The sequence below is a fragment of the Phyllobates terribilis genome, unplaced genomic scaffold (assembly GCF_046119375.1).
Source record: "Phyllobates terribilis strain yellow unplaced genomic scaffold, ASM4611937v1 Scaffold_1__5_contigs__length_1240528914, whole genome shotgun sequence".
In the NCBI taxonomy this organism is placed as follows: Eukaryota; Metazoa; Chordata; class Amphibia; order Anura; family Dendrobatidae; genus Phyllobates; species Phyllobates terribilis.
In genome coordinates this window covers 263,521,206-263,542,719 of record NW_027362761.1, presented here as the reverse complement: position 1 = coordinate 263,542,719, position 21,514 = coordinate 263,521,206, and the positions used below count along the sequence as shown (strand labels likewise).

At 41.4% G+C, this 21,514-nt stretch overlaps 1 protein-coding gene across 3 annotated transcripts in view; it reads left to right on the top strand.

Moving 5' to 3' along the window:
• EWSR1 (EWS RNA binding protein 1) overlaps positions 1–7,022 on the top strand; it is a 58,591-nt gene extending 51,569 nt beyond the window's left edge. For 2 of the 3 annotated variants that reach the window (XM_073671835.1, XM_073671825.1), the window contains exons 13-17: positions 2,316–2,438; positions 2,574–2,709; positions 2,815–2,912; positions 6,078–6,318; positions 6,412–7,022. In XM_073671835.1, coding sequence (XP_073527936.1) covers positions 2,316–2,438; positions 2,574–2,709; positions 2,815–2,912; positions 6,078–6,318; positions 6,412–6,451 — 638 coding nt within the window. In that variant the 3' untranslated portion in view covers positions 6,452–7,022. The remainder of the gene's footprint in view (positions 1–2,315; positions 2,439–2,573; positions 2,710–2,814; positions 2,913–6,077; positions 6,319–6,411) is intronic. The other variant, XM_073671849.1, reaches the window with a different exon arrangement.
• Positions 7,023–21,514: the final 14,492 nt, after the last annotated feature.

Genomic DNA, 21,514 nt, shown 5'->3' with positions numbered 1-21,514 from the left:
ACTGTTTGAACCTTTGGCCTCAATAGAGCTTGATAAATTGGCCTGGAAAACAACTTTTCTAGTAGCGATTACCACTGCCAGGAGAGTGGGAGAAATCCTGGCCTTCTCAGTGAATGACCCATATCTGAGAATCCTGGATGATAGGATTATTCTACAACTGGACCCATCTTTCTTGCCAAAGGTAGTCTCAGACTTTCATAGGTCACAGGAGATAATTCTGCCTTCCTTCTGTCAGGACCCAAAAAATAAAAGGGAAGAATTCCATACTTTGGGCGTGAGGCGGGTTGTTCTTCACGACCTCCAAAAGACAGAGGCCTGGAGAAATGATCAGAACCTCTTTATTCAGCCATCTGGTCAGAGGGAAGAAAGTCTCAAAGATTACCATCGCTACTTGGATCAAGAAAGCAATAGTGGAATACTATCAGATCCAAAATCTCTCACCACCAGAAAAACTGAAAGCACTCTCTACTAGAGCAGTGTCAGTCTCCTGGGCAGAAAAGGCTAGCGCTTCCCTCGAGCAGATATGTAGAGCAGCTACATTGTCCTCTGTCCATACCTTCACCAAGCATTACAAACTTAATTTAATTTCCATTAAAGACTTGGCCTTTGGGCGGAAAGTGCTTCAGGCCATTGTCCCTCCCTAAACATGAGTCTTTGGTACTCCTCCTTTTGGTGCTGTCATGGGGGGTTATTGGAGAAAATAGAATTAGACTTACCGGTAATTCTGTTTCTAATAACCCTCCACGACAGCACTGGTAATTCCCTCCCAGGCTTGGTTAGCCAGAAAATCATCTAATTTGAATAAGAATAAATATAATTTGAAGCAACCATACTTGTGTGGTCCTTTATAAAACACTGGAGGGAGGATGAGGGAGGGGCTATTTAACCTCTTTGTGTTTCCTGCCCCTATTGGGGTGGGGTAACATCCTCCTTTGGTGCTGTCGTGGAGGGTTATTAGAAACCGAATTACCGGTAAGTCTAATTCTATTTTTTCCTGCCAAGGGCCATTTGGATATTTATACTATCCTTCAGGGACCGTACAAATTATGCGCTAACTCCATCCACAAAGTATGTCCTGACGCTGGCACTGGTGTTAGGATGTAATATTTAATTGCACGCACTCCTCAGCGTTCAGTAGTGAACACCGTTTGAGCATGCTCGCAGAGCAAGAAGAAATGAATGGGCTTTCGGCCGTCAAACTACAACTTTCGGCCCAAGCAGTGTGGTCCCCGGGAATCTGTCTTGAGGGCCGGATAAAAGGTCATTGAGGGCTGTAAATGGCCTGCGACTTGAGGTTCCCCACCCCTGGGCAAAGGTAATGGTCCTATCATTCATGGTGGCTACTCTGAGGTGTTTTGGCGCACAAAACAGAATGCATCAAAGGTGGTCCAGGTAAGGGGATTCCCTTTCTTTAACTAGGGTTTTGGTAGATATTTTTACATTTATTTGTGAAAATATTGGAAATATGGTGAAAATGTAGAAAATTTTGTAATTTTCAAACTTAATTTTTATGCCTTTTAAGCAAAGTGTATGGAGATACTCCTGGTCAGAACCCATCCACTGGGCGCAGACTATGTACAATGACTCAGAAACCATCGAATCCTCACCGCGCACAGTGTATGCTGGGGGAGGTTCCTAAGTCTGCAGACTTAACGATTTGGCCAGGACAACCCCTTTTAAATGTATGATGTTCAGAAGCAGATTTGGACCTTTGACTAAAGCTGATGTTTTGCTTTTGGCCTATGAAAATCTGTCTGTTTTTAATTTTATACCCTCATTTCCAAGATTACCTGCTGTCCTCTAGTAGGCTGCAGCTAAGGTTTTTCTGGCTATGAAAACCACTAGCAGTAGGCATAAGCTACTTGTTAGCCAACATAGGTAAAGCTACAACAGTCAAACACTACAGATGTAATGTTTCCTGGGATCACTACTAAGTAGCCCTGGTCAATGCTGCTCGTGTTTCATGGTCAACAATGGCTCCAGGCTAAATAGGACAAGGGAAGAGCTCTTGAAATTTTTTCATGTCTGAAAGTTACATTTTTAGCTTTGCCTGTGTTTTTTTTTTTTTTTTTTTTTTTTTTTTTTATTATTTTACCCTTTTAATATACAGGCTGTGAACTTGAAAAAAAACATCAAAATGGTGTGATTCATTGAACACATTAAGATGGCAGCTGCCTGAGGTCTTGGTTTGGGGGGTAGGGTGAAATATATTATGTACCTAAATGGATTCTTGATGCATCTTTAGTTAACCTACATGCTTCCTGCTCATTTAAAATGTGTTTGTTTTTAAATGGATTTTATTTTTTTCACTAAAGGCAAAGAATTTCAGGGGAACAAATTGAAAGTGTCCTTGGCCCGCAAGAAGTCTCTTCTTGGTAACATGCGAGGCGGGTTGCTGCCTCGTGATGGTCGCGGTCACCCCCCGCTCCTTAGAGGTGGTAAGTTGCTGTAGATTTGTTACTTAAGTTTATTTACAAGTGTCTTTTTTTTTTTTTTCTGTTTTGATTTAGCACTCAAGTGAAACATTACATCTTTTATTGCTTTGAGAGATTAATTGACAACCTAATTTGCAGGTCCTATGGGGCGAATGGGTGGCAGAGGTGGTGAACGCGGTGGATTCATGCCCAGAGGGCCAAGGGCACCGAGGGGTAGTCCAGTTGGTGGCCCCAATGCACAGCACAGAGCTGGAGACTGGCAGTGTCCCAACCCGTAAGACTTTATATTAAAGAAAATAAACCTGGTCTGTTAAATGGTGATACTATGTCTTTTCTCCATTTATTTAAACTCCATTTTTTTTTTTTTTTTTCTTTTTAGTGACTGTGGAAATCAGAATTTTGCTTGGCGGACTGAGTGTAACCAGTGCAAGGCACCCAAACCTGAAGGCTTCATTCCTCCTCCATTCCCACCACCAGGTAATCTGACTCGTTAGCTATTTTTAAACTGCTCTTACCCCCAGCATGGAACAGAAACCTTTTCCTACCACTTTATATCCACTGTGATTTCATGAATGTTTTCCTGTTTTGTTTCCTCTTGTTGCTTGCTGAGAAGTCATGAATAGCCACTTATTGCTTCGAACTAGTCACATACTTAATACGTTTTTCCAAACCTTTTTATATTTGCCCAAATCTTTTTTTTTTTTTTTTTTTTTTTTCTGGACATGAGAATCTGACTATAGTGCTCTTTTAAAAAATGTGCATGTTTCTTAAAGGGAACCTGTCATGTCATTTGTACTATCTAAACTGCCCCCATTGCATTGTGCTTTTTTCATTAAAATCGGCACTATAATCTTTTGCAAAAAAAAAAGCACTTGATATACTTGTATCATACCTGCTTGTTTAGTCATACGGGTGTTGCTTCATGGCATTCAGTCCGGCTTGTCGCCGTCCACGCCTGTTCCCGCCGATGTCACTAGAATCTGCATTTAAATCCCACACTTGCGCATTGTCGATCTGTGAGCCGCGACGAGGGGTTCCTGCACGTGCGCAGTGAAGCGGTGTGTAGTCAAAAAAAACTGCTTATACTTTCCTCCTGTACTGGAGCTGTTCCAGGGATGCGATCAGTGGCTACTAATTGGCTGCAGTACTCATGTGGCATAATGTCCCTTGAGTGGCGGCAGCCATGGCACTGTCATCGCTGGAATGATGCCTGTACGGGTGGAGAGTAGAAGTGGTTTACATTTCCAATTGGGCCATGTTTCTTTTTAAGAAGGGGTTGTCCAAGAGATGGACAGTCCCTTGTAGATAAATATATAATGAAATCTGTGTTTTTGTAAGCTCCACAATGTCCTGGTCCTTATTGGTCAGTGTCTGACTACAAAGTCCGCCTCCCCCCCCAACCACCTCATACGCATTGAATTCAACCACCCAATCCAGGTGAAAAGCTGTCACCAGAGATGTTTGCAAGTGGCTTTCTTTCCCATTTGAAACACATAAATGCTCAGCCAAATGTTTGTGTGAGGGTGGGGTGGGGTCATTTAGAGAGATGGCTGTCGGATGACTGCTCAGCCTAAAGCTGGTCATACATATGAGAACTGTTGTCAGACAGCGATCTTTCCTAACTTCCACTATACACATGGGTTCTTGGCATTTTTGGTTCTCTTCCGCATCAGAAGGTGAAGTGACGTCTTCAGATATGCCAGCTTGCATGTGTGAGCAGCAGCAATCTTGCATTTTTCCCATGCTAATAGAATAGGTGCCTGCCGCTTAAGCACGTGCTACATGCGATGTCACCGGCCCTGCTCACATCCCATTGCAGAAGTGAGTGCCCCTTTTAACACCTTGGTGACCAAATCAATTTTTTAAAATCCGACCAGTGTAACTTTATGTAGTAATAACTCTAGAATGCTTCAACATATCCCATTGACTTTGAGAATTTTTTTTGTGACACATGATACTTTATAATAATGGTAAATGTAGGTTGATATGTTTTGCGTTTATTTATAAAAAAAAATATCAGAAATTTGACAGTTTTAAAACTTGCAATTTTCAAACTTTGAATGACTATCCCTTTAAGCCCAAGTCATACTACACAAAAACATTAATAAATAACATTTCCCTCATGTCTGCTTTACATCAGCACCATTTGTAAAGTTTTTTTATTTTGTTAACATTTTAGAAGGGTTAATGTAGCAAAACTTTGCTTTTTTGTCTTTTTCTTGGAAATTTACAAAACTTAATATTGGACCTGTTCAGTTTTGATTTGAACGGAGTTTGGGGGTCCTATATGTTGAAAACCACCCAAAAGTCATACCATCTTAAAAACTGCACCCCTCAACCTATTCAATATTGCTTTTAGGTAGTTCATTAACCCTTCTGGTTCTTTTAAGAAAGTAATGGAAAGTGGCATGACAAGACAAAGTATATTTTTACCACCTAAATTTTGATAACTTCTGTACAGGCCGCTATAGCCGGCAGACTCTAAGGCTGCGTGCCCACGTTGCGGAATTTAAGCCTTTTTGCGGCGGATTTTCCGCAGCGGAAACGTTTGTAAAACGCTTGGTAATCCGCCCCCCATGGTCCCCAATGAGAATCCGCAAGTTCTATGCCCATGCTGCGTTCAAAAATCCGCAGCATGTTCATTAATTTTGCGTTTCCGCATGCGGAATTGCCTTGTGCAATGCATTAAAAAACGCAAGGCAATTCCGCATGTGGAAAACGCGCAATAAACGCGTGCGGAATTCCGCATGCGTTTTTCCGGGAGAGGACACGCGGAAATGAAGCAGAAATCTTCTGCTTCATTTCCGCAACGTGGGCACATAGCCTAAGGCCGTTATTTGGCCATTACCTGCCATGGCAAACATCAGGACCACACAATCAAGATCTCAGGGTGGCAATGAGGTTAAAGAGGGAACCCCCACACTAAGTTAACCATCTAACTGCTGTAGTCATTGACAGCAGTATTTAAGAGGTTAAATGGCCATGGTCAGTGTCAACACTGATCGTGGCTGATGCAGCAAGTTGTCAGCTATAGTGTACAGGCGACAGTTACAGGATTGCCACCTGTTGGGTAACGCTAGTCTCATGTCGCAGGTCAGTAAAAAGACGTCTATTGGTCACCTAAGGGGTTAAACGATCTGTCGCCTGCAGGGTTAATATAAGTGGTTTTTGTTGTTTTTCAGGGTTGTGCAGAAAATGCCAAGAACAGGGAGGGCAACTATTTTTTTGGGTTAATGTAAACATATATTTCTAGATTTGGGCATTTTTAATATTAAATCTTACCAGCTACTGATTGCTATATGGTTAGGCATATAATCAGCAGTGCTCTTCAAGTATTGACTGAACAAAGTTACCTGCAACAACCAATTACTTTAGTGGTGAGGCTGAGATGGAAATGCCTATCTACACACAACGGCCAGAATTACGGAAGCTAATGATCGTACTGTGCCATCTCTAACTCCCATAACTTCAGCCACTTCTGGCCACTGCATGTAGACAGGTCTTCCCATCTGGCCTTTAAGGGCTGAGGTACAAAATACCTCTCCAACATTGTGTTTGGTAGTTGTGGGTGTTTTTTTTTTGTTTTGTTTTGTTTTTTTGTTAAATTTCTTTATCGATTTCATCTCTTCTCCTAATTTTCAGGTGGTGAACGAGGTAGAGGAGGACCAGGTATGAGGGGAGGCAGAGGATTAATGGATCGTGGTGGCCCTGGGATGTTTAGAGGTGGTCGTGGAGGAGATAGAGGAGGCTTTAGAGGCCGTGGAATGGATAGAGGCTTTGGTGGAGGAAGGAGAGGTGGCCCACCTGGACCTCCAGGGCCTCTTTTGGAACAAATGGGAGGAAGAGGCGGTGGTAGACGTGGTGGTCCAGGCAAGTTGGACAAGTAAGTTGAGAAGAAAAAAATTGTAGTGGATTTATTTGTGTATTAAACCAATAACTTTTTATTTTTTTTTATATTTTTCCTCTTTTCCACTAGGAGTGATCACCGCCAGGAGCGCAGGGAAAGACCTTACTAGCAGTTTAAAGCCTCCTTTACTACCAGATTTATTTTTTAAGCCAGAAATGTTTTAAATTTATAATTCCATATTTATAATGCTAGCATGGAGTCCTTCCATTGTTACATTATGACTATACTTTGTCTGTAGTATTCACAATTTGTGGAGATATTAAAATGGAAGTTTAATGGTAGTACCAATGTTTTTCTTTTCTTTTCTAATTTTCCTTGCACCTCATAATTCCAGGCTTCATCTGTAAAATATACTAAGTTTTACAAAAGTGGATTTGTCAGCATGTATAACGATGATGAAAATAAGGTTGAAGAGTGTGTGGTTATGACCATTTCTTGTGACAATATTATCTCTATTATTTGTCCGCTTGTTCCAGCACACATGGCCCATTTTTGTGGGCCACGGTCGGGCTTGTTTCCCCTTTCAAGCATTTGAAGAGATAAGGGTTTTAGTATGATTGATACATGTTTTTTGCTTTTTTTTTGTTGCAAGAATTATTGGGGGAATGTCATGAATTTTATACTTTTGGCTTGTACCAGTTGTTGACTCCACATTACAGTAATAAAACTCCGTAAACCAGTGTCTAATCTATGATTTCTGGTCTTGGTTGAATAAACCTTCAGGTATTTAAAATTAAATAAAAAGGCTAAATAAATGATCAATGGAAAATGTGACACATCATAATAGACCAAAATGTTTCCCAATATAAACAAAACTCCCAATATCTTTTTATGGTAAAGAGTTCTATAGTGTAATTTCTCTTTTCATAGTCTTAAAGAATAGCTAGAAATAACCCCAGGTGTTTTGTTCTGATCACCCATGATTAACTAAATAAGCTTAACCCTTTTAATCCTAGAGGATTTCTGGAAGGCTCATTCAACACGGGGTAGAATTAAGCGATAATTTAAGAAGAAATGTCATTACATCAACCTTCTCTGCTTTTGAAGATTTCAATTCAATTGTTCGCTTCATACAACCAAAACTGATTCCAGTGGACACAAGTACAAGTTTTTACTTTCCTAACTGTTAATAGGGTTATGGTCACCTGTACACCTGCTACTATTTGGAGTGCAGAGCCTGTTCCTATAAGAACTTGTGTAGTTGTAATTCTCTTTGAAGCAGTAATGCCAACTTGCAAAATGCTGTCAATGATCTCTTTATTATACATGCTAAGTATTCTGGCATCAGAAAGAAATCAATGTAACAGAGGTATTTTTTCTCTGCCCACCTGCTTAATTCCCTCCATCCCCTCTACAGAAAGCATTGGGGACAACTTGCTAAGTGATTTAGCACAATTTGTGCAAAAAACTTGTGTGCCATATGCTAAGTTTATTACTGCTGAAAAGCTATTTCTCCAAACCTATGGAAAGACCATACAGATAAAAGTAATCGACAACTAATCTCACCCGTCAGCTGTAGGCTTCAGCAGCATTCCAGTGAAGTTAAGGGGTTAACAAAAATTACTACCCAGACCAGTGGGAGGGTAGTAACTCCAGTCCTCAAGAGCCACCAACAGGTCATGTTTTCAGGATTTCCTTAGTATGGTCCAAGTGATAATTGAATCATGTGTGCAATACTAAGGAAATCCTGAAAACATGATCTGTTGGTGGCTTGTAGGACTGGAGTTGGGGAACATGACCTAGATCCTCCATGCCAAGGTTTAGTCTTCTATGGTGTTTTTATAAAGCTTGTTGGCTGTTATACAAAAGATTTCAAAGTTTATTAAATAGACATACAAAACACTTATGATTTTTAAATAAGCACTCCTCTCATCAAAATTGTTATCCTCTTAATATATTGCTACTACATCCTACTACAGTCATGGCCATGTTGGCTTCCTTTAAATTGTTCCAGAAAATGAAGTATTTCTCCCAGAAAAGTATTGCAATTACACGTTTTGTTATTCACATGTTTATTTCCTTTGTGTGTATTGCAACAACACAGAAAAAAGGCAAATTGGACATAATTTCACACACAACTCCAAAAATGGGCTAGACAAAATTGTTGGCCATGACTGTATATACTACTCATGCAGGGAAAAAGACTTCCTGTTTCTACATAGAGCTTAGAAGGATTCAGCTAGTCAATTTGTAATCAATGATGTCATAGACCTACTAGAAATGAACAATTAACTGTGTAGAAAGGCAAAATGAGCAATTATAAGTACATAGTGCTGTATAATATGATGACTGCAATATATTAAGAGGATAAAAATTGATTGGAGGGCTTGTTTAAATAATGTTTGAAATATGGAAATGTTCTTCAGATTCCTTGTCAAGTGTTTAGTATCTGTAACAGGAACTGATGATCAGTCTCTGAACAGGCTACATGAATGGAAAAGATCCTGTGTATGACAGCAGATGCCGGCACTTGGCAAACTTCCTTACAGTAACGCCCAGCTTATAGACTGCTGACCAAATGACTGTCTTCCATCTGTGCCTTGCTAAACAGAACCCATTGCTATTTGAATTGTCTGCAGCTTCCATGCTCTAGCTCTATACTGGAGCTAAAGAAAATATGCTTTGGATATAATGTAGTTAACAAATATTCATACCTAGGTATTCAGGATCAGACTGGCCGACAAGAGAATTAGTTTATAGCATGCAAATCAACCTGTAGCATGAACTTTTCAGTTTCACTTTCTTAAAAAAATGACATTTTGTACAGTGCTTGTCTAGGGCTACATTCACATCAGTTTGTTTTCAAATCCATTTAAAACTGTTAAACGGTCAACCTTTTTTCCATTGACACTTGGCAATGGATCAGTTAAAAACTGATGGGAGATGGATGTCTGCAGTGTGCTATTCAAGTCTAAGGAGATTTGACTAAAATGGACAGTGTCCTCTGCAAAAAACGGAGAATAGGATATGCACGGAGCTTAGAGGGTTGCTCCACTACTTTCAATATAAAATCAGTGGACGGCTGACTCCTGGAAGGAGCCAGATGTTGGCAGTTGTGGAGCTGAACAGTACAGCTTGGCAATTATGTAGTGACCAGGTACTGTACAGCCACCATTATTTGAATAGGAATGGATCTGCAGCACATGCCCACGGCCACTACACAGTTGACAGTTGTACCGTTCAGCTCTGCAACTGTTAGTAGCTCTGTGTCAACTGGATATTTAAGTGGGGGTCCTGAGTGTTGAGCACCCACTTATCTGATTTTGATGACCTATCCAGTAGCTAGGTCATCAACATAATAGTGGGGCAGCCCATTAATGGAACCATTCACACATCTGTTTTAACATAAGTGTGCATTCTGTTAAACTCTGTCAATGTACTGCTCAGTCTTAGAACGGACAGCACAAGGATGTGTATCTGTAACGCTAGAATTTGTTTTTTTGTTAATTCAGTTCTATACACTTCTGAAACTGCAAAAAACGAATTGATGCCGTAAAATAATTAAGGCCATGTTGAAGTCTGTTTAATTAAATTTTTCTCCAGTCATCTCCATGACTGCACATCTGAGATTGCCTTCCCTTGATTAGACAAAAAAAAAACACCCAACTCATTCCACCTTGCCTCCAGTTTTGTTTTTTATCCCGGTCTAGCAGGAGACTGTTTACCTCAGAGGTGCTTGTAAAGTACTCCCAGCAAAGAATTTTACTTAAACTTGCCCTGTCCATTGGTGACTGGGGTTGGCGCTTTCTCATCCCATCTTCTTGGTCACGGTTGCGACTGGATGCCTGGAGTTGCAGTCTCTCTCAGCAAAGATGTCCTTAACACTGGTCCAGGGAAGCTTGATGCTAGGGAAGGACTGGTGGGGAACCAGATTGACATAATGGTGTCCCTTCTAGCTTACAAAAGCTATGGTGGTGGTATCTGGCATCCTTGTAGTTTTATGTGCATGGGCTGCCATCTTGGTGTTCTCCATTCACTTCTAGTGGCAAAGTGATTATTATTTTGGTGTGGAGATGCTGTCGTTGGGGTGCGGAGCACGCAAAGTGAGGGCAAGATGTTGTTGCACATACATAAGAGAAGGATGTTAATGCTTCTTTAGATTTTCATCTGAAAGGACCTTTGTTGAATGTTCTGAATACCTGGCTCCTGTACTGTTATCTATGGTAGTATCACGCGCCTCATGAGTGCTCCAGGGAGGAGGAACCTACTGAGACGTCTAAAACCCTGGGTCTAGTGAGTAAACCTGCCTCCAGGTGCTGGGGTTGTAGTTTTTTCCTGATTCTTCTCTCCCTTGTTTCAGGAAGACAAGGATTCATCCAATACAGCTAAACCTAAATACAGAGTGGAGTTTGTTTTAAACATCTACTTGCTGCTTATTTTAAGCTGCTATGAAAGACTTGTATTACATCTGCAGTTAAAGAGAAATCCCTGGCTTTCTGGATATTACCGTAGTTTTTTAGTCTGGGAGGAAGTCCATTCTTCCTTCGCCTTTATTTTACAGTCCCTCTGACTGTCAGCTAAGAATACTTCAGTTTTTGCATCAGTCTGATGCTGGCTCGAACCATATTCTATCTAATATTGAGGAATGAGAAAGGATTGTGGGTTCCACTGATAATGACTAAGAAACTTATGATCAATCCTGATATTGTAGAGTTAATCAAGGCTATTAGAGGCAACTCTTATCTTGCCTGAACCCAATATGTCTAGAACTATTCAGAATTACCTTTTTGTGGGTCTCTGAGAGCAGCAGAAGCCCAGGATGGGTTTCTTCATCCCTAGAGTCCTAAAGAAATTCCATCCTTCCATGATAATGACAGTGCAGACTGGGATACACTATGTAAAGTAGATATTCCAGTTGCTAAAGTGGTCAAGTGTACACAACCCTTCCCTTTTGCGTATGCTTGAGTTTTGTTAAGGGATCCAATGCATTGGAAAGCAAAGAGCCTCTGAAAATCTGCCTCGGTTTTACTTTACTTAAACCTGAAATCGCAGCCACCTGTGTTGCCTGTGCTTTTAATCCCTTCCCGACCTGTCACAGCTTCTGTGACATGGAAACCGGTGCCTTCCCGACCCATGTCGCAGCGTCTGTGACATGGAGGGATCGTACCCCTGCAGCGCCTGCGAGCGGGGTTGCTCAGGTGTCAGTTGCTACTGCAACTGGACATCCCGTAGTTGACCCCAGGGGGGGTGGGTCCCCCACCCCCCCCCCCGTGCCTAGGACCCCTCCCCCCCCCCCCCCCTTTCCCGTGCCTAGGACCCCTCCGATTGGCAGTTTCACTTTCACTTTAGTGAAACTGCCAATCGGAATGAATTAAATATTTCACCAATGGAAATTGGTGAAATATTTATGATCTGGGCATGGCTTGATGCATATAGCATCAGCCATTGGCTGGGGGGAGTGTCAGCTCTGTCACCCCCCCCCCCCCGCCCCCCAGATCTGATTGGCTCTAGTGTCCATGTGACGCTAGCCCTTCCATCAGATTTGGAGGGTGTCATTTTTACAATGGCTGTCCTAACTCCATAGCTTTCTCCCATCCGTGAAAGCTATGGAATTCGGTCACCCACAGATCTACCGACGATCCATCCCCGACGCCGACTATCCACCGCCTGTAATATTACCCCCCCTTGACCGATTCCAGCCCCCCCTCCACTTTCATACCTGCACCCCGACCTCCACTCCCTCTGCTCCCTCTCCCACGTCTTCATCCACCGGCTGGTGCTCTCCTTCTGCCAGCCGGTGTACAGTGATCACAGGCAGCAGCAGGCTCACTGTAAATCCCCTGCGCCTGTGATCACCGATCATCCCCCTGTCCCAGTGATCACCCCCCCCCAGTCCCCAGTGATCACTCACCTCTCCTCCCAGTGATCACCCTGCTCCCCTTTCTGCCCCAGTAATCACCCCCCCCCCTGATGCTGCCGGCCTCCTACCCCCCTTGCTACTGCCGGCTCCTGGCCCTCTTTCTGCCCCAGTGATCACCCCCCTTGCTGCTGCTGGCTCCTCCATCTCCTCAGCCCCCTCCTACGCCTGACCGCCCCCTCATGCGCCCCGTGTGCCTGAGTGCACTCCCTACGCCTGACCGCCCCCACACGTGACTGCAGAATGTTACCACACACACACACGCACACACACACACACACACGCACACACACACGCACTCTATAATAAAGTTTAGATTTTTTTTTTTTTTTTTAACACACGCACACAAAATGTCCCGCTCATCCCAGTCTAGGGCGTACTCAGCTGAGGAGGTTATGTCAGGTTGTTGTGTGTGTGGTGTATACACTACACTATACCACACCGCACACCAACCTGACATACACATGTTTAGGCACATCAGGGGCTCTCCAAACGCGACATGGTGTCCGCTAACAAATTGAATGGAAAATCGGCTCAAATTGTTAGCGGATACCATGTTGTGTTTGGAGAGCCCCTGTGTGCCTAAACATTGGAGCTCCCCCACAAGTGACCCCATTTTGGAAACTAGACCCCCCAGGGAACTTATCTAGATGCATAGTCAGCACTTTAAACCCCCAGGTGCTTCACAAATTGATCTGTGAAAACAAAAGTACTTTTTTTTTTTTCACAACTTTTCTTTTAGCCTACATTTTTTAATTTTCACATGGGTAACAGGATAAAATGCATCCTAAAATTTGTTGGCCAATTTCTCCTGCGTACGCAGATACCTCATATGTGGTCATAAACCACTGTTTGGGTGCATGGCAGGGCTCAGAAGGGAAGGAGCGCAATTTGACTTGGAGCTAATTTTCCATTCAAAAAGTGAAATGGCGCTCATTCCCTTCTGAGCCCTGCCGTTCGCCCAAACAGTGGTTTATGACCACATATGAGGTATCTGTGTACTCAGGAGAAATTGCCCAACAAATTTTAGGATGCATTTTATCCTGTTACCCATGTAAAAATTAAAAAATTTAGGCTAAAAGATAATTTTTGTTAGAAGAATTAAAATGTTAGTTTTTTTTCTTCCATGTTGCTTTAGTTTCTGTGATGCACCTGAAGGGTTAATAATCTTCTTGAATGTAGTTTTGAGTAGCTTGAGGGGTGCAGTTTTTGGAATGGTGTCACTTTTGGGTGTTTTCTGTCATGTACACCCCTCAAAGGGGCTTCAAATGTGATGGGGTCACTAAAAAAAATGGTTTTGTAAATTTTGCTGGAAAAAAGATAAATTGCTGATGAACTTTGAACCCTTCAAACTTCCTACCAAAATTTTTTTTTTCCAAAATTGTGCTGATGTAAAGTAGACATGTGGGAAATGTTATTTATTAACTATTTTGTGTCACATCACTCTCTGGTTTAGCAGAATAAAAATTCAAAATTTGAAAATAGCGAAATTTTCTAAATTTTTCCCATATTTTGGATTTTTACACAAATATTATCGACCTAAATTTAATACGAACATGAAGCCCAATATGTCACGAAAAAACAATCTCAGAATCGCTAGGATCCGTTGAAGTGTTCCAGAGTTTTTACTTCGTAAAGGGACACTGGTCAGAATTGACAAAAATGCCAAGGTCTTTAGGGTCAAAATAGGCTGGGTCCTGAAGGGGTTATAATGTTTGGTTAAATCAATTGGCATTTTTTTCCCAAAATAACCACTTATCCACCGTGAGTTTTAACTCTGTAGTCTTGAAGCGCTATGGTACTATATCTGCAAGGATTTTGGATGTTCTGTTTGGAATGTAAGAAAAAAACTTACACAAAGACATGCTCCTAGGGAATTTCGACTGTGTGCCCCAATGGGGACAGTGATGTCTGTAAAGCGCTGTGGAGTATGATGGCACTATGTGAGTAAAAAGTAATAAAGTAAAACTCCCAAGGATCAGACATAAAATTATCTCCTGCTTAAAATGGCTAACCAGTTTCTTGGCTGATTCTACAATGGAGTCTATCAAGCTGTCTGCTCATACTGCATACTTTTATTTTTTTGTTTTAGAATATGATTTGCCAGGTCCTCTGGTTGAAATGCTGGTCAGGGGACATGGTAACAAAAATTAAATTCTCTGCTCTTCCATGGTCACTTTTTTTTGGTCCAGATCTGGATAAAATTTTAGAGAAGGCCTCTGATTAGAAAGGTCTCCCAGCGAACAAGTCTCAAAAAAGGTACTGTTCTTTTTGGAGATCTGGATGTTATTTTCAAGAAAAAAAAATAGGTCCGTCTAAAAAAAAAAAAAAAAAAAAAAAAACTGGTGGGGCTATGCCAAAAGAGGAAAAGTATTCTCTTGAATTCAAAAAACAATACAAATACAACTGTTAGTATAAGTGTAATATGCATGTCCATTACCAAACAAATATAACCTAGAATAAAAACAATGTGTAGGCACACTGCAGTAAGTAAATAGTAACAGAAATATAGGGTACTTATTCAACATTTTATCCCAATCAAAAAGTATCTTCCTCCTCCAAAAAATGATGCTATCTGTGTGAAGGGGACAGTTTTTCTAAAAAAAAAAAAAAAAAAAAAAAAAAAAACCACACTCTGGTTGTAAAATACTCCTCCTGTTGGGGTTTTTATCTACCATCTAATACCCATCTTGTGCGATACACCCCAGAGCTGTGTATGTAAGACTTATCCTGTGTGATACCCCCCACCCATGTATCTAATGCCCATCATGTGATGCCCCAGAGCAGTTTATCCAATGCACATCATTCGTGATTTGCCTCAGAGTCATGTATCTAATCCCATCATGCGTGATAACACCACAGAGCAATGTATCTAATGCCCATCACATTACACCACTCCACCTATAGATGTGGATAGAGTGGTGTCACATTAGATACTGCATATCTAATCCCTTCCTGTGTGATATAGTCCACTGAACCCTGTCTAATCCCATCATGTGATACGGTGAGTAGCACCAACTAAGAGAATCTGAGCTGCCAGCCATCTTCTGTGACACTGTCCACATCTCAGTATCACTTTGCAGTCACCAATAAAATAGCTCCGCACTGTGATTCTAAACCTCATCCACCATTTGTAGACTTAATAGCTGTCTACAAATATGTCAAGGGCTGTCACATTGTAGAAGGATCATCTTTATTCTCATTTGCACAAGGAAAGACTAGAAGCAATGGGATGAAACTAAATGGGAGGAGACACAGATTAGATATTAGAAAAAACTTTTTGACAGTTAGGGTGATTAATGAGTGGAACAGGCTGCCACGAGAGGTGGTGAGTTCCCCTTCAATGGACGTCTTCAAACAGAGGCTGGACAGACATCTGTCTGAGATGATCTAGTGAATCCTGCTTTGAGCAGGGGATTGGACCAGATGACCCAGGAGGTCCCCTCCAACTCTACCATTCTATGATTATCCTGTTGCAAACACCGAAAAAGGGAAGGAGATGAGTGACCTTACACGTGAGCAGATCCAGCCCACAATTACTGCAGTTGTAATGCAAGCTAGTCGTACACTAGGTTTTCATGGCAAATTTTAGCAGCTGCACCCCCTAATGTTTGATTATTTTACTCCATTAAAGACAAATTTAAAAAGTTTTGATATTTTCCACTTTCATTTTAAAGAAAACAAATACTTTACATTTTCTCAATTGTTGACCTTTTTTTTTTTTGACACATTATCATTTATTACTGCAGGCTATAGGCCTTTTATCTGAGACACCAATTGTCCCTGCACTTGCTTAAACATACCTTTTATACTTCTGACATGCAGCGCAGTCTGGTCCAATCGAATTTTTTTTCCTTGTTTCTTTTCTTGGCATCCCCTCAATCCCTGCAGCTGCCATCCTCTTGACTTGATTGATGTGACTGATGCGTCCTACATCACCCACAGATTGCTGCGAATCTTGTACTTAAACCGTTAAAGCGCAGGCCTACACTATTAAGTCAAGTAATGCGCCTATTCAAAAGTTGTCAATGCTGGCACATTTGCAGTACAGCACTTTGCTCTAATTGAGATAGAGCCCCAAATGCAATCTCTGGATTACTAGGGACTCCTCATTCACATCAAACCAGGAGGACTTCAGCTGCGGGTATTGAAGAGGTGCCAAGAAAAGAGACGCCCATTGGACTGGATTATGCCGTACATGCCAGTATTTTTTGGCATATGCAGGAGAAGTTGGGTTCATGAACGAACCGAGACAAAAAGCCGGATCCCTGCTGTGAATGACAGGAGCTGGCACCTCAGTGAAAGCAGCTTGTAGTCTCTGAATGGCTCTCACTGGGGGTAAAATTAACATGTTTGGATGCCAAGCAAAATAAGAGCCCGTCCACTCGCCTCTGGAAATGGTCTGTGAATGACTTGTAGGTGGGGGAGTGTTGACATCAGACCGATGGAGAACACATTAAATAGAGATCCGTTTGGGATCCAAAAGAGTCGGCTCTTTTTGGTGAGCAGAGCGGAGTGAGCCAGATCGCTAAAAAGAGCTGGAATACCCATCACTAGTGGTAAAAGAGTACTTAAGGGTGGTGGCTTTAGTTTATATAGGAAAAACCTAGTGACAGGTTCACTTAAATGAATCTGGGCTTTCGTTCCCTTTTTTTTTTTTTTTTTTTTCCCTGAAGACACTGAAGGTGAGGTGGAATGGTGGGGCGCTTTTAAACCTTTCCTTTTTCCTGATTGGACAGGGAAAAATACAATCTCAGGTGTGCCGTCATAGACTTTCAGGAAACTGGATAACTGAAGATTTCACTGTCTCTCTTTCTGTTCTATCATAGGAACATAAAAATGGAATTATAGCAAGTCAAGTGTTGTCAGACGTACCTTCAAATAATTTAGTGGAAGCCGGCACCACCAAAATAGTAGGGAGTGCTTACTGCATAGTACAAAATCATAGCGTTTAGGAGGAAAAGAAACTATGCTTAAACGGGCACATCCCAAAATGGATTATTTTTATTCTGTAATACAAAAAAAACACCAAATACGTACAGATTAAAACCAATGTGCAACAATGAAAATAACAGTTTGGGCTCAAATAATGAGACAATAGACACCCACAAAGGAGATATAAATAAATATTCAAGAAAGGACCACCTACAGCTGTTAAGCAAACGTGACAAACAAGTGCAGAGATACAAAAAAAATGAACAGTATAGAAAAAAATAGCACAGCATCAGATACCACATGAGCAGTACCAGTAATAAAAATATGAATTAACACATTGAATAAATACCTGTCCAGAGCAGAAGGAAAAAGGAATTAAATAACAGGAAAAATCTCTGTGAGGGTCAAAAGAATCCTCACACGTATTGCCGAAATTCGGCTTCCTCAGGGGGTGGAGTTGTTATAAGTGCATCAGTGGGTTTTTTTTTTTAGCTAAAGTAACAATCAAAAACATGGAGAGAACAAATACCAAAAAGAAAACGTATTCTAGGAGTCTGTTAGGTTTCTGTAATATCGTGCTGCTTTTATGAACCGAACACACGAGTCTTCAGCAAAACTGCTTTAGATCAGGGTTCCCCAACATGTGGCTCGAGAGCCCTTGATATGTGGCTCGCGGCTGCCTGCCAGCTTGGTGCATTAGCACCAGGTCTAGAAAACATGTCTTCAGATGGTGTCTTTTATAAAGTAGTGTTAGGCTATGTGCCCACGTTGCCGAAATGAAGCAGAAAATTTCTGCAAGTAAAAACGCATGCGGAATTCCGCACGCGTTTATCGCGCGATTTCCACTTGCGGAATTGCCTTGCGTTTTTTAATGCATTGCGAAAGGCAATTCCGCTTTCGGAAACGCAAAATTAATGAACATGCTGCGGATTTTTGAACGCAGCATAAATGCTGCGGAAAAATCCGCAGCGTGGGCATAGAACTTGCGGAATCCCCTTGGGGACCATGGGGTGCGGATTACAAAGCGTTGTACAAGCGTTTCCGCTGCGGAAATTCCGCATCAAAAACGCTTGTAATCCGCAACGTGGGCACGCAGCCTTAAAAATAATAGCAGTCCAATATGACTAACCAGATTAATCACTGTTTTTGGTATAAATTATATTACCACATGTCAAACAATTTACCTGTTGGAGTAGTAGAGTCTAAGAAAACCAACAGACTCAACATTCATGATCTACATGTTTTTTTGAGTGTGTATTTGAATAATTAATTGAAAAGGGTGTGTGTTCAAAATAATAGCAGTGTGGAGTTAAGTTAGTGAGGTCAATCATTCTGTAAAGAAACAGGTGTGAATCAGGTGGCCCCTTATTTAACCCTAGAACACATGACCATAAAAATCTACTTTTTCACATACCTGGGGCCTTTTAGGCCCGTGTGCAAATAACATGTAATAACTCAAACAAAAATGACAAACAACTATATACCTGAGGAATACCTAGAGTTTCAAAATTCTAACTAAAGTAATCTTGCAGAAAATATAAAACAATTAACAGGGCGGGCCTGCGAGGCCCCAGGTATGCGTTCTAGGGTTAAGGGTGAAACCAGCACATGTTGTACATGCATTTCTCCTTGAAAGCCTGAGAAATATGGGTCGTTTGAGACATTGTTCAGAAGAACTGTGTGCTTTGATTGAAAAGTTGATTGGAGAGGGTAAAACGTATAAAGTAGTGAAGACAATGATAGGCTGTTCAGCTAAAATGATCAATGGTTTAAAATGGAAAGCAAAACCAGAGAGACGTAGGAGAAAATGGAAGACTACCATTTGAATGGATCAAAGAATAGCCAGAATGGCAAAGGCTCAGCCAATGATCAGCTCCAGGATGATTAAAGACCGTCTCAAGTTACCTGTGAGTACTGTGACAGTTAGAAGATGCCTGTGTGAAGCTAATCTCTTAGCAAGAAGTCCCCGCAAAGTCCCACTGTTAAAAAGAAAAAAAAAAAAAGACGTACTGAAGCAGATACAATTTGTGAAATAACACATCAACTGATTTAAAGAGAAATGGATAAACAGTTTGTAGACTGAAAGTAAAACTGTTATTTTTGGGTCCAAGGGCAGTAGACCGTTCGTCAGACTACATTTAAGCCACAGTACACTCTGAAGACAGTGAAGCATGGTGGTGCAAGCATCATGATATGAACATATTTCTCTTACTATGGTGCCGGACCTATTTACCGCATACCAGGGATCATGGACCTGTTTGCATATATTAAATTCTACACAACACTTTACACAGTGAGCGGTTAATCACCAGGTAAAAATAGAAGTAACTAGAAAGTGGTATATTAAAATTAATCTTTTATTTTAAACATGATAAAAAGGAAAAAGGTACAAAAAAATGGGGAAGACAAACGAAGCCTTTTTTTTATATATAACAAGCGTGATTGGTGAATATAGAGGACACTACATATGGGTCATGAACATCCTTCAATTATTGGCCACAATAATCCCTATGCTGAAAAAATCATTCCACATCTCACAGTCACATGAAATCAATACTAGCAGCATACAATATAATGGTAGCAATAGATAAAGTGCTAAAGTGCATTTAGAACACATGAATAATCCCACCTAACATTTCATCCTGCTCAAATCTATATCAAATACATGTGGCACTTCCAAATCTGGTAAGTCTAATGAGATACAAGGTTAACAGCATATAGTATAGGTATCCATAAAGTGCTTTAGCGTATATTGACCATAGCATGAATCAAAAATATGGCATACGGCCGTATCAAATGTAAACTTGTGCTATCTAGGTCACTGGCACATTGTATGGTAATAGAAGGAAGAAACCCAAATAGTATCAATTAGTCACCTGTTTTATGTAACACGCATCACTGTGGAGGCTCCTGCTTCCTGCCCCGACGCGCATGTTTCACTTAGCTTCTTCGAGAGGCATGTCAAGGTGGGGGGCGTGTGGGTTTAAATAGTACAAAGGACCAATCAGGAGTAAAAGGGGAGGAGAGTCTAAGTGCCCTAACTAGATGGATCGTGGCACATGCGCAGGTAGAGGCCGATACGAATGATATGAAGTCCTCAGACCTGCGGTCACGTGCCGGGTGACGCATTGGCTCCGCCCACCAAGCGGAGACGAGGCGTGAGCCGCACTCACAGACCACGGTATGTAGGGCTTAATGTTACGGCGACCCGCGCATGCGCACATCCATCATATCAGAAAAATAGGTATTGTCATGCCAGGAAAGTCCAAAAGCATGCCAAATGTATTAAAGGTACAATATATGTGAATGTGTAGATAAAAATCTTTATTTAAATTTATAGAAAGTGCCGATGTCTAGATAAATAATTTTAATAAGTGTAGATAAGAAGGTGAAACAAGATATATTTCATCCTGAAAAAAAACGAAGCCATATTAAATATGTTAGAGCAAAAAATTATATCCAATCAATATGGGAGTGCTAATGTAAGAGTGTATAAAAGTGACAGTGCATGACAAAAATTAATAATAAGTGTAAAACAATAAAATTCAATATGCATAATGCTAATATAATATGATATAGTATACTAATACACTGCTCAAAAAAATAAAGGGAACACTCAAATAACACATCCTATATCTGAATGAATGAAATATTCTCATTGAATACTTTGTTCTGTACAAAGTTAAATGTGCTGACAACAAAATCACACAAAAATCATCAATGGAAATCAAATTTATTAACCAATGGAGGCCTGGATTTGGAGTCACCCCCAAAATTAAAGTGGAAAAACACACTACGGACTGATCCAACTTTGATGTAATGTCCTTAAAACAAGTCAAAATGAGGCTCAGTATTGTGTGTGGCCTCCACATGCCTGTATGACCTCCCTACAATGCCTGGGCATGCTCCTGACGAGGTTGCGGATGGTTTCCTGTGGGATCTCCTCCCAGACCTGGACTAAAGCATCCGCCAACTCCTGGACAGTCTGTGGTGCAACGTGACGTTGGTGGATGGAGCGAGACATGATGTCCCAGATGTGCTCAATCGGATTCAGGTCTGGGGAACGGGCGGGCCAATCCATAGCTTCAATGCATTCATCTTGCAGGAACTGCTGACACACTCCAGCCACATGAGGTCTGGCATTGTCCTGCATTAGGAGGAACCCAGGACCAACCGCACCAGCATATGGTCTCACAAGGGGACTGAGGTTCTCATCTCGGTACCTAATGGCAGTCAGGCTACCTCTGGCGGCTGTGCGGCCCTCCAAAGAAATGCCACCCCACACCATTACTGACCCACTGCCAAACCGGTCATGCTGAAGGATGTTGCAGTCAGCAGATTGCTCTCCACGGCATCTCCAGACTCTGTCACGTCTGTCAC